The sequence below is a fragment of the Hypomesus transpacificus genome, chromosome 10, assembly GCF_021917145.1.
Source record: "Hypomesus transpacificus isolate Combined female chromosome 10, fHypTra1, whole genome shotgun sequence".
In the NCBI taxonomy this organism is placed as follows: Eukaryota; Metazoa; Chordata; class Actinopteri; order Osmeriformes; family Osmeridae; genus Hypomesus; species Hypomesus transpacificus.
In genome coordinates this window covers 7,598,510-7,611,475 of record NC_061069.1, presented here as the reverse complement: position 1 = coordinate 7,611,475, position 12,966 = coordinate 7,598,510, and the positions used below count along the sequence as shown (strand labels likewise).

The following is a 12,966-nucleotide window of genomic DNA, read 5'->3' as shown; positions in this document are numbered from 1 at the left end:
ATTTATGCAAAATTGTCAATGCTGTTTCTGAAATCCGTATTTTACTGGCATAATCCTATATAATATCGGTCTCCTGAATAAAGTAAATATATTGGAAATGGAACGCTAGTTATACAATTGTCACAGTAACATAGTGGTGTTCAGCCAACTGTTGTTTAGTTGTTTTGCACATTAAAGCAAGGTTGGTGAGGTATCGTTTCAGAAGATAACATTTTCTGGCCTCTACCTTGGTTATTTGTAGCAAAGTTTTGTAGGATGGCCTAGAATTATGTTTTACTACAAGCTGCATGGTGCCACTGTGACTACATACACCCAAGGACACATACAAACAAAACTTGCACTGGGAAACTTCCTCTTTTTGTCAGCTTATGACATTATTATGAAATAGAGCACTTTATCAAACTAAACCATGAAAGCAGCACAGAAAAACTAAAGTGAATGAAACATGAAACAATCCTTTTGGTTGTGTAAAGATGATCATATGCACATGATGCACATGATGCACATCATATCAGCATGTGATTCAAAAGGTGAAGTGGGGTAGCAAAACATTACTACTATCCTGAGTTGACTGGAAAAAGTTCCAGAGATGGGAAAGATTGACTACATTTTAGCTCTGTTTCTTGTTTAAAAAAAAAAAGTGCATGGATGCCTTGAAGATTAAATGACTTTAAAGAAGATTGGTTTTTCGAGAGGCTGTCTGGGCAGAATAACACCTTGACAGCAACAGCTGGCTCAGGAGGTAGGGCCGTTCCTGCGGACTATATTTCTTCCACTTTGGGTAAACCTTTGAAGCTTAACAGCTAAACTAAGACTAGAAAATAAGACTGGAAACTCAGGAAAAAGGGGGAGTAGGTGATGAGGAGACGGCAATACTACGTGTCCTCAGTAGGTGTCAAAATGATTGATAGTAGCGTAACTTTCTGTACACTGACAGAATAAGGAAGCAGTTAATGACGTATTCCTTATGAGTCACTGTACTGGAAAAAAGCTGGACTCAGTCCTATGATCACAAACCCACACATACAACAATAGTATGCAAACAATGCTCTCGTATAGAAGAGCCTCAACAAACAGAATGTAGGGATAGAGGTGTGACTGATTAGCATGAGAACCTCAAAGCTTTAGAAGACAATGTGTAACCCATTCTAAATTCTGTACAAACAGCTTGACCTTTTGATTATCTTCTTGATTTGTCTCGTATGGAAGCAATGGATCTTGGTTGTGAGGCCTAATTTTGTTTCTTTATTAGGTTGTTCAGACCAGAAATGGAATCTGACTCTCACAAATCTTGATCTGTGTAAGTCATTGGTTTCAGACAAGACCAAAAGACCTCTAGATGAAGACCTCAAAGAGTCGTTTCCTGATAAAAGGTCAATATTACATCAGTTTGACTCGAGACATCCTTAAGATTGAATCAATGCAATGATCCTTGAACCTTGAATGCAATGAAATGAATAATTTCCTTTTACTCTGTTTATGTCTGATACAAATTGATATGTATTCATTCTGGATTGTGTGTTACAAAATCCAGTAAAATATTTTTTTATGTCGGTAGGGGATCGTCTCGAAGCCAGAATATTGCTGCCACCTGGTGGAACAGTCACGGTGCCAGCTTATCTGAAGCTGCAGTAGCTTGCCTCCCCATTGGCTTAGCACGTGTAACGCAATCAACGTGCGCTCTAAACAAGGAAATGAAACATGTCACAGCTAGAACACAGTTTCGTTTTCAATTTTTGATGAAGAGCTTGCTGCTGTCTGCAACTTGAATTTGGCCCAACGTATTAAAAGGTGAGCCTGCTTTGGCAATATTCTACTTGGGTGAACATACCTTGCAAATTGGCTACATAGCTAGCAGGGACATGTTTCTAGTTGATGCTTTACTTAAATACCAAATAATGTTGAAGACAGTCTAGTCATAAAATAAATTTCCTCTCCAGACACTGAGACAATGAGCGACTTTCAGATCAATCCCCTGGTTCTGATTGGAGTTGGATCCAGCTTTGCCTTCTCTGGTTTGTTTTATCACTTATACAAAGAAAAGAAGGAGGAGATTCGAAAACTAAAGGCAAGCAATTCAGAATTCTCATATCATACAGGTCAATTATTTATCTTAACAAATCCAGTTATCTAAATGGTTATCATTCTTTCACTCATTTCCTGTAACATGCAGGAGATTCCAACTTTTAGACCAGACCAACACTTGGTAAGACTACTGAAGGCATCCCCTCACAAACGACTGCAGTATGTGGCAATAGAAGGTAAGAGTTAAGCTAAGAAATCATAGCTTAGTGTGGAGAGAATGCTTTAAAAATACTGCTCTTGCTCCAGGGCTGGTCCAGGCAGAAGGTGAACCGCTGGCCAGTCAGTTCGTCCCACGGTGCTATGGTGTGCTCCAGAGGATTTCTATTCAGGAACACTGGAAAGTATGGAACTCCCTCACCAGAACATGGTATGTGCCATACGTACAAATCAAACTATAATATCCATTATTATGTATAATAATAACTAAGTAAAATAACTCAAAGACCATGTGTTGTTGGAAAGCTTAGCACTTAGCATATGATTCCAAAACCACCTGTTCTGCATTCTCAGGAACTCCAGACAGAGGAACAAAAAGGAGACCAACAACTCAGTTCCCTTCTGCCTGGTGTGCCCCGGAGCGTACATCAACGACCTGTACGTGAAGGTTCAGGCACCACTACAGGCCTCTGGTTGCTACCTGGAGCGGGTCTACCACCGAGTCCGGCACGCGGAGGAGGGCCTGGTGGACATGATGGTCCAGGGCCTCAGTGGTGAGAAGCCTGTGTCCCAAGAGGAAACAGAGGAGCTGCTCCGTGTCGGGAGCACACTGACTGGGTTTGGGGAGGTGGTGCTGGAGGGGGGGCAAGTCATGAGGCTGCAGGCTCCGCAAGGTGGCCGTCAATACATTTTGGTGCCAACTGACTATAAGAGCTTCATGGATGGACATGAGAGCTCAGCCACCATGTGGAAGGGACTGACCGCAGCTTGTGGGATCACAGGGGCCTCTCTGTTGTTTGGCATGCTCCACAGCTTGTTTGGAGGAAGGGACAGAAAGAGAGAGTAGGTGTACTTGTGACGTGGTGGTTATCCACCTACTGTAACAACTGGGATGATTACAGTTTACAACATGCCAACCTATTTTGAGTTTCTATGCTATTGCCTCAAATTGTGTTCATGTATGAATTACTATGTTGTCTGCTCCCTCAAATGGACAGAATACCATATGGTTATCAAGGACCACAGCCATACAGGGACAAGACTTTGGTGGCAGTGCCAACTCTAATTTTTGTCATACCCTAAAGCACCTATATAGTAATTGTGCCTTTTTTCATTAAGGAAATTTACGTTTAGGCATTTAGCAGACACTCTTATCCAGAGTGACTTACAGTGAGTACAGGGACATTCCCCCCGAGGCAAGTAGGGTGAAGTGTCTTGCCCAAGGACACTGTCATTTGGCACGGCGGAGAATCGATCCGTCAACCTTCTGATTATTAGCCCGATTTTTACTGTGTTTTTAACATCACATTTATAGAGGATAACTGTCAACACTGTTTATAGTATGAAAATACAAAATGTGTTCAAAAGGCTACTTAGCCTCTATAGTCAGCAGTACAGCTCCAAACATCAGCCTGTTATTCTCAACTACCTCTTAATGTGAAGTCCAAGGGGAAGAATGGGAAACATACCGTGGTGTTAATCTTTTATTCACTCTTGATATTTTTCTTGGTGTCTGTCTCTCAATCATAAAACAAAAAAACAACTCTATAGTAAAACAAAACCATATCAGTAAATCTGAGTTTCATGATGCATCTTTTAGTAAGGCTCCATGCTGTTCCTGAAATGTAGCTCAGTTCCATCTTTTATTTAAGTGTTGACATTCAAGATAGCCCTTCCTCCACATGGCACAGTGGGATATGTGTTTTTCAGTTTGCATTTGCGTGAAGTGATGTCAGTTAGCACTGTACATATCTACAAGACCACTAGCCAAAGGAGAAGCAACAGGACACTGCAACTGAGTCAACACTGACCACCACAAAAGCTTCTAAATGCCGATTCTAACCCAGGTCTCTAGTATGTACTGTATGCCCTCAACAGTCTGAAGTCAAAGTCTTTGTATGGTCTTGCCCTTGAGTGCACGCTGTCACTCGCCCTCCTCCTCTGCTTCTTCCAACCACTGGATGAACTTCTGAAGCTGCAATCAACAAAAAAACAACAACACTTTAATACAGATGCTACATACATAAAAACAAACATTTTTACCCGATTACATTTAGTAAATACAGTGGTGTAGTAACTTGAAAGGGATTGTTCTTCCAAAACCAACAAAGTGCAGTCGTTTGTGACGGGGCTAGCCCCCCTGGCTCACCCCCTGGTTCTTGCGCAGCCGTTTGCTCTGGTCTGTGGTGGCTCCCTGGGAGAACCAGCGCAGGATGGTGTCCTCCTCCAGGATCTCCAGCTGGTACATGTTCATCAGGACCTGAGATACACAAACCCCAAGACATCACGCTCTGTTAGGTATGATATGCCCTAAAGTGCATGATCTATTCTCGGATAACAAAGATTGATTTTAAGGGGTAGTTATACTACATAAGATTAAAATGAGGAGCCAGGTTGTCTGCATCCAGACTCACCTTCACCATAGCACCCCAGTGAGTCTCCTGCTCAAGGAACAACTCCTCTATGGCCGACAGGCAGTCCAGGTAGTCCTGCACTCTCTTGATGTAGTTTTTGAAGACTGGTGCCCACCTTTTCAACAGCTGAGAAGAAAAGGAGACAACAATAATGATTTTCTTTGTCTGTGTGTGTGTGTATGTATCAGTCCATTAACTGGAGGTTTGGAGAAACAGAGGATCTGGTACGCACAGGCAGAAGGAGAGACGTGTACTGGGGGGTGGTGAGCTGATGACCCTGCTGTTGGAAAGGGAAGTCCAGAACCACTCTAGTCAGAATCTGCATGACCTCCTTCAGAGTGATGTTGTAGGCATATCTGTAAGAGGAACATCCAAATGTGAGGTTGGGGATATCGCAAGAGCTTAGAAAAGGGATATATTATCCAAAGAAAAAAGTGCTTACTTTAAAGAGTTGATCTCCAGCACAAGATTATCACAGCCGATATTCTCCTCTAATCCCCTCTGAAGAGTACCCAAGACTTCCAACTGGAAAACTACACAAACACAGTACGGGAGTCTGAGAAGCAGCATCCTTGGACACATATCCCTCTATTTTACATCAAATTGAGAGGGCATCACCCCTGACCTTTGACATCGTCCATCTCTGGAGACACACTACGACTTCCAGGGTCCTGAGAGTCCTCACTGGCCTCACTCTCGCTCTCACTCTCTGGGTCAGGGTTCAACACCAGCCCTTGGATATAAGCACCAGCAAGCATACATCTCAGATGCTGCTTCACAATGACAAGGCAGCTTATGGTCTTTTGCAATAGGACCAGGTAAACAGCAATACTGTACATCTCACTGCATGATGTCTCCATCCCACGGCATCTTACCCCATAGGCACTGGGCCAACTCCTCGTCGTCGTCGTCCAGACAGCTGGCCTTCCAGATATAACCTCTCCCCTCTGCTCCTACCTCCACAGGGTTAAAAGCTGTGGAGGAGAAGATGGTTAGCATATGTTTGACTTGACTAAGGTTAGCATACATTCACGTGTGTGTCATGCGGTGCCCTACTCTTCTGCTTGGTCTTGTCCTTGCTGTTGCCCACGTCTCTATCGTCACTCAGGAACTCGTCATCATCATCCTCGTCGTCCACCTCCTCTGGGTGGTGCATCGACACCACGCTGCCTTCTGGGAGGGAAATGCTTGGTCCTATCACCACCTGCAAACAAGGCACATGCATATCTGGGTTACATTTACATTTAGTCATTTATCAGACGCTCTTATCCAGACAAACTTACAGAGTTTCAAGAGAATGTGTAGCTCCTTGAGCGCTTGAGGGGGAAACGTCACGACTGCAAACTAACAAGACATGCTTTGCATGCTTAAAAACTTGTAACTTACGTTATAGGCCAGCACACACTGTTTGTTTAGCCTGACGCCCACTTTGACCTCGGCTCCGTCACACACAACAGACTGGCTGATGTCCACATTGTTGGCGATGTGAACGTTATTCCAGATATAGGCGCGGTCCAGAACCACGTTATCCCCTAGCAGAGGACATTATCGGAGTTGTTTACTCACAACATAAACTTTACTGAAGTAAAAAACGTAAATTTGTGTGTAGGACACGGTACCTATGGTGCAGTTGTTGCCGATGACACTGTTTGAGATGTGACAGTTAGCCCCAATGCTCGTGTCAGAGCCGATCAGAATGTTCTCCTCCATCTGACTCCCATGACCCAGGCTAACCCCCGACCCCCGGTATACGTTGTGACGGGAGTGTGTGCAGCCACGGCCCTTCTGGTCGGTAAAGTTGGCCTCGGGCGTGAGGGGGTAGACCCAGCGACGTACCATGTCCGACGATACAGAGTCGTACATGAGCAGGTTAGACACCCGAGCTCCATAACCATCCTTGGTCATATGCATGTGTATCTGGTTTCCCAGGATCTAGAAAGGGAAACGCATAGTCAACATTATAAGATACAAATACTAACAGTACTACAAATATTACTGTGTAAGCAACATATTATTATTTTTTTTAATAAATAATTATCGACTGTGAGTTCTTCCTTACCTCCTCATTAACCAAAATCCCTTTTACAAAGTCATTCCTTGTTTGGTAGTCAAAGTTGTCAGTGAAGAGCTCAGCTACCTGAAATGAACAACAACACAATTGCAGTTGTGTAGTGCTCATTAGTCATATGTCAATTTCAGATGGGCTCCAGTTGTGCAAACAGCCCAGAGCAGCATCTTACGGAAACTCACAGTACCTGTGGGGAGCAGATGCTGATGTGACAGTCCAGCAGGTCATATCGGATTTCAAACTCATCACTTCCACTGTGGAAAATATTCTGCAAGCGAGAAAAGACTAAATATATTTAGTTGCTACATACACTGCTTTGTATTGTATTTCTATTAGGCTCTAAAAGGGATACAGATTGCTAGAATTAAACAGGTGTGTGTTGTGAGGGAACATTCACCATTGGGAACTGCAGCTTCTTCAACCCCTGTGTCTTCTGATAGTGAAGAATGCGTTTGCTCTTGCTGTCTATGCCAATGATGATGTCATCCTCCTCACAGCGTGACTTGTGTCCAGGCGAAGACTCTTTGAAGATCATGGTCATCACAGAGATGTTCTTCTCCATTTTACGACGATACCTGCATGGACAGAAATTCAGCCAAATGCTTTGACAACACACCATTTTCTACACACAAAAACATGTAGTTAGGGAACATGCAAATCAAATAACCCAAGCATCCTTGAAATAACGTGAAGACAGGTACAGGACAGGCTGCTCTTTACCTGTGCTCATGCAAGGCTTGACTGACATCAATGTTTGACACCACGTCTCCATAGACGAGCACAAAGTCTGAACGGACCAGGGACTTGGCATCTACATCCCTCAGCACATCGCCGAGAGAACGGTACAGGTCCGAGGTGATGATGTGGACTACATTCGGAGAGGTGGGGCGGCACCATTTTGATTTACTGTTGGGGGGAAAAGAAAGACGTGAAAGTGTCACCTAACGATTTGCAGTAAAAGGAGACTATTCAATAATGGCACAAACAGCCAAAAGCGAAGTGATAATAATGGAGTGCTTACAGCAAGTGCTCCTTGATCTTATTGGACATCCAACAGCAGAAGACAAAGGTTTCCTGTACTCCTGTTGATGTCAGGAACTCTAGGGTGTAGTCAATCATCGCCACATTGCCAAGAGGTAGTAGAGCCTGGACCACACAAACACAACAGTGTATCATACTAACCTGCTTCCATGGCACATATAAAGATTTAAGTGGGAAAGACACTTTTGAGAAAAGAAACTATTGGTTACAGCTCACAGGGCAAAATTGCCACTTCCCATCAGAATTAAGTATTATTCAGCAAATGTGTAACATCTGTTAGCTAACAATCTGCCTAATACACTTGAAGGTATTGACTGTTCTGCCTTATTAGCTAGCTAACACTACAGCTAACACGCATGGACTCCCCAATATCCCTGTCTCACTCTCCGTCCAGGGCCATAACATTTGAAATTAGAGTTTTCATATTTCATCACATTTCTAGCTAGCCTAGCTTTAGTATGTGTTTAGCTAGCAAGCAAGCAGTTACGTTAGCTGGTGCTAGTCACAACCTTGTTAATGTAGTTATAGGCTACCAGCGTAGTCATTCTGACATGCACTGCACTCCTTCATTTTCACATACGTACTCTGGGCTGGTCTTTCGAGATGGGGAAAAATCTCCGGTTGAAACTGTCAGCAACCAGCACTGCCTGTAGTGGTTGCTCGTCCTCATCTTGATCACCTACTCCTTTCCTACCTGAAAGACCAGGACATGAACGGTTCTGCTTTCCCCCTCTGACAGCCATGTTTGACATCCCCCGTGTTTCCACAAGCTTTCGTCAGAAAGTACAACTACGGTGTCCTATACAATGCAAACTTAATTGGTTGAAGCGCATGCTACAACAACAATTTTTTGTTACATGCACTACTAAACGGTGTGGCCCTTAGTTATGGACAACTGACTACGTCACCATTACACATGCATGTCTGCCCTTGTTGGACATTCCATTGTAAAACCATGGGTTTTAATATGGAGTTGGTCGCCGTTTGCGTCGGTCCACAACGTTTTAGTGTCTGTGAGAATTTGCTCCCATTCAGCTAGAAAAGCATTTCCCACAAGTACAAAGCAAGGTTCATACATACATGTTTCGTAGAGTTGGTGTTGAAAAACTTTACTTGACCCAACATCAGTGCCCAATCCCCCTAATGCTCAATTATAAAAACATAATGGAAACTCAATTTTCTGTATACTGAGCTGTGTTCATAGTATTCTTCACATATTTTATACACATGATCATTTTAAAAGTGTTGTTCTATGGGCAAACTCTAGTTCAATAAATACATAAATCTCACAATTTACTGGAGGGGTACCTCTGACAAAACCACTCATTCAAAACACCTTAAAGATGGGTTAGTTTTTTTTATTTAATTCACAAGTAGCAACATCTTCGGTACAATTGAGATTTAACATAAACACACTCATCCAGCTCAAACCCGACTGTAGTTTAGGCAAGATCTTTCATGTAGTGTTTTGTTAAATTTAATGTAACCAAAGATGCTCATAGAACCGTTTGAAACACTTGTAAATGTTACAATTACATTGAAGAAAAAGTGTGACTACATTTGGTGGTGACTTGTAACCTTCTTTGCATGTAAGAGCAGATTGTTATAACGAAGAGTCTTGGTCTTCCATGAGTTAGAAATTCCCTGAAGCCCAAACTGTAGACGTAAAAAGCAAAAACATTTCAGAATATGGTCTTTCTTTTCAGAATATCATAGCATAACATTATCTCCAATGATATCTCTACTGCATTTAGTAGTGTAAGTCACTCGGTAAAGGCCACATTTTAACGATCTTTAACAAACTAAACTCTGTCGAATAATACAAACTTAAATGTGGCCATAATCATAAAAAACACATCAAAACAATCATCCTACCTGAGCCCCAAGACAAGCCCCAATAAAGGAGCTTCTGCTACAGGTGCATCCCCCGCAGCGCATGGTGTCTCTGACAGCCTGCTCATACCCCTTGGCAGTCAGGATCCCATGCAGTGCTGCTTGGAATGCACCAGGCAAACCTAGAGGAACCAAAACAGAGAGATTAAAGACAACCCTGTTATCAATTCCAAACCCATGTCTAAAACCTTCCCAGAGCATGTGTTAGGATAACAGACTTTCTCTCTGATATTGCAGCATTGTGGGAGGGAGCAAATCTTACCTCATGCGTTTGTAAACACAGCAGGGATCAGTTCCTGGGGACTCTTGGATAAATTCTCTTTTACTTGATAAATGTGCCCTGAAAGCGTACATTTTATAAGAAACATGTTAAATGTTTTATGTTAGTCTTTGTTGTTTTTTGGTATTTTTGAAATGCTAAAATAAATCTAACGCCATATACCGTAATATTTCCTTTTAAAACGCTAAAGCACATATTGAAGAAGGTTGAATGTCTTCCATGTCTTTGTCACATGATGTTAGTGTAGTGAAGCAACCATGCAGTGGGCGTCACATACCAACCACAGCTTTGTCCAGGTCCTGGGGTTGCTTCCTCTCTGGGTCAGTCAGCTGATCAAGCACAGAATCCACTGCATTTGGATCAGGACCGTTCAGGATAAAATACTCCAGGAACCTTTAAAATAAATAATAATAAATAAATACGATACGATGAACTTTATTGTCCCGCTCAGGGAAATTTGTCTTGGTCTCTGTGGTGCGTCATCATAAATGCCTTGACAGTCACGATAACAACAAACAATACATCGTCAGCCAAACATTATCAACAGTTACATAACAGTATTGCACATATCCCATAACATAACACATACATACACCTCATAATAATACATGCTAAAAGATCATCGTAATAAAGGCACTATAAAGATTATTACATAAATGTCAGCCTCAAGCAGCATTGAGAAGTTTTAGGGAAGTTGGAACAAATGAGTTCTTAAAACGGTTGAGTTTGCAGTAAGGGACTCTATATCGCCTCCCTGAGGGTAGGGGGTCATACTCTGAATGGAGAATGTGAGAAGGGTCCCTTGCTATTCTCTGGGCTTGACTAAGAACAGATTGTTCATAAATAGACTGCAAGGTCTGGTAGCTGCTTTTTCCAATGACCTTCATGGCCATGTGCAAATAAAGCCATGTGGCTTTTAGATAAAGTCCAACATATAGGAATGTATTGCAATGTCCTGTCTTTTGGAAAAATATCAGCACAACTGTTTAAAAATCATTTCAGTATTTCAAGAAAACTACTGGATGGCTTGCTAACCTGGCTGCTGCGAGAGTCTCAGCTACACATTCATCACTGTTCTGAGTGACACGAATCGCATCCTCAACTTTCTCCAGCATGTTTGGCTTTCCCGCATAAAAAGCCACAACAGGAGCCATTTTTGCTATTCCATCTATCTGGAAATCTGTATCACAGCCTGTTAAAATAAACACATCATTTTTAGTCCTTAAAATCTATACCCCAGGTAACAAAACATGAATCTTGAATAGTTGTGTTGACAAAGCATATCGTTTTACCTGTCTCTTCCTTGCCTGCATCCACATTCTTGATGAAGCTTTTTAAACTTGCTTGTCTCCATGGTCCATCAATGGGCAGTTCTGGTCGTGGTCCTTATATAACAAAACACAATTAACATGGAAACTCTTTCTTTACATAATGTATCACTCCTTAGTAAGCTTGGTTTACCTCCTTTCTCTCTATAGGGGTTATTGACAGGGGTGTCATACTCTGACCCAGGTCCAAAGAATTTGTATGTCCGCTTCCTAAGGTCATCAACATTCAGACCTGGGAAAATAACAGATGGGGGTCGGATAAGTAAAAACTGCCACACGGTCACAGTCTGTCAAACACACAGAGTAAGAGTAACCAGGATATGCCCTTTAGACTCACTATGAGGTGAACACATGACCCCATGACTGATAGTCTTTAACAATACCTTCACATTCAGACAGTGACTCCAACAGCACATATGCTTGGTCTCCATAACAACTCTGTGAGCCTGTTTCCCTCTTGTAGAAGGGGTTGGCAGACTGAGGCCGGAACTCTGGGTAGGGTTCCTTAGCTAGAAGTTCTGCCAACTTTTGCAGATCATACACCCAATGGAGTGGTTGAGCTATATTGAGTAGGGATGAGGAAAGATAAACAGGTTGTTAATGGATACTTGATAGTGAAATAGGATGCAAGCTTGAGTTTTGAAGCTTACTGTTGGTATATGATAATGCAACTGCCAATTTAATGTTTATGATTAAATAGTCGGGCAAGACTTTGGTTTAGCAAGATAGGCCAGTAGTATCTAGGGCCCTCACCAGCTGCATCAGCTACAGCTGATCCAATGATGGCTCCTAAAGCTCTGTCAACCAGAGCCGAGGCCATCTGAAACAAACAGAACCATCATCAGGCAAATTATGCAAGTCGTACCCTTCATCGGGCAAATGGTTTCTGTCAACAAATGGCTGTCGAATGTGGGCTGTATCCCATAACTGTCACACGAACGGCATATAAGGAGACTCCGTCAGGAGTCAAGAAACGTCCTTCTCTGGGGAAACATTTAACTGTGAAATACTTTAGTTGTCTTACCCTGGAATCCTCTTCTGTTTACGATGCTTTTCGGGTATTATGAAACAATGACTTGCTGGATTTCAATTCAGCGTAGAAACCGTCAATTGCTCCTTCACACGAATCAAATATGCTATGGGCCGGATCATCTGTATGATATGTAATCAATTTTTGGGGAAATCATGCTGAACAGCCATTCCTCTTGCCAATCCTGCTAGTATAGAGATTTGTCGTAATCACGCAGCAAGTCAGGAAAAAACACGCCCCTTACTACGGGTTGTTGGTTTTGATTCGCCGAATGGAGGCGGGGGCGGAAGCCCAACAGAGATGACCAAATCCGTCGGAGTTTCAAGTATCGCTCCCTTCTGTCTTGTTTTATCCTTACACTCTTCAATAATAAATAAATAATCACTCCAATTGACTCTAAACGGGAGGTTTGAGCCAATGACTGGTTATGATCCACCCTCCATATGGAAGTGGTTTACCATGGTGTGAAATAAGTTAGTTTAGGGGTTTTGCTATAAGTGGACAACATTCCTGTTATCCTTTCAAAAACAAAGAGACCTTTCTCTTACAATGCCGTCAGATTATAAATGAACAGTCCACATTCAAAGCGGGTAAATCCATTTGGAATGTCTGCAGCGCTAAGATTTTGCCTGGCAGTGTGTTTCACAACAATAATTAATCGGAACCAGCAT

The 12,966-nt window shown here is 42.5% G+C and overlaps 3 protein-coding genes across 3 annotated transcripts; 1 reads left to right on the top strand and 2 right to left on the bottom strand.

Moving 5' to 3' along the window:
- Positions 1-1,673: 1,673 nt before the first annotated feature.
- Positions 1,674-3,623, top strand: LOC124472979 (mitochondrial ubiquitin ligase activator of nfkb 1-A). Its single transcript, XM_047028176.1, has 5 exons — positions 1,674-1,791; positions 1,941-2,068; positions 2,174-2,261; positions 2,332-2,452; positions 2,596-3,623. Exons 2-5 carry the CDS (start codon positions 1,952-1,954, stop codon positions 3,086-3,088), a joined length of 819 nt encoding a protein of 272 aa, XP_046884132.1. The 5' UTR covers positions 1,674-1,791; positions 1,941-1,951; the 3' UTR covers positions 3,089-3,623.
- Positions 3,624-3,712: 89 nt separating this feature from the next.
- Positions 3,713-8,549, bottom strand: eif2b5 (eukaryotic translation initiation factor 2B, subunit 5 epsilon). Its single transcript, XM_047028175.1, has 16 exons — positions 8,349-8,549; positions 7,745-7,869; positions 7,444-7,629; positions 7,121-7,298; positions 6,911-6,991; positions 6,715-6,792; positions 6,275-6,587; positions 6,042-6,187; positions 5,712-5,859; positions 5,531-5,629; positions 5,281-5,388; positions 5,098-5,188; positions 4,888-5,011; positions 4,656-4,781; positions 4,391-4,501; positions 3,713-4,216 (listed from the first exon to the last, which is right to left on the bottom strand). Exons 1-16 carry the CDS (start codon positions 8,514-8,516, stop codon positions 4,166-4,168), a joined length of 2,133 nt encoding a protein of 710 aa, XP_046884131.1. The 5' UTR covers positions 8,517-8,549; the 3' UTR covers positions 3,713-4,165.
- A 552-nt stretch (positions 8,550-9,101) lies between these two features.
- Positions 9,102-12,504, bottom strand: selenoj (selenoprotein J). The gene is made up of 10 exons (XM_047027343.1): positions 12,290-12,504; positions 12,019-12,085; positions 11,649-11,825; positions 11,399-11,497; positions 11,230-11,322; positions 10,973-11,129; positions 10,215-10,330; positions 9,920-9,997; positions 9,640-9,779; positions 9,102-9,420 (listed from the first exon to the last, which is right to left on the bottom strand). The coding sequence occupies exons 2-10, from the start codon at positions 12,083-12,085 to the stop codon at positions 9,319-9,321; spliced, it is 1,029 nt and encodes a 342-aa protein (XP_046883299.1). The 5' UTR covers positions 12,290-12,504; the 3' UTR covers positions 9,102-9,318.
- Between the last annotated feature and the right edge of the window lie 462 nt (positions 12,505-12,966).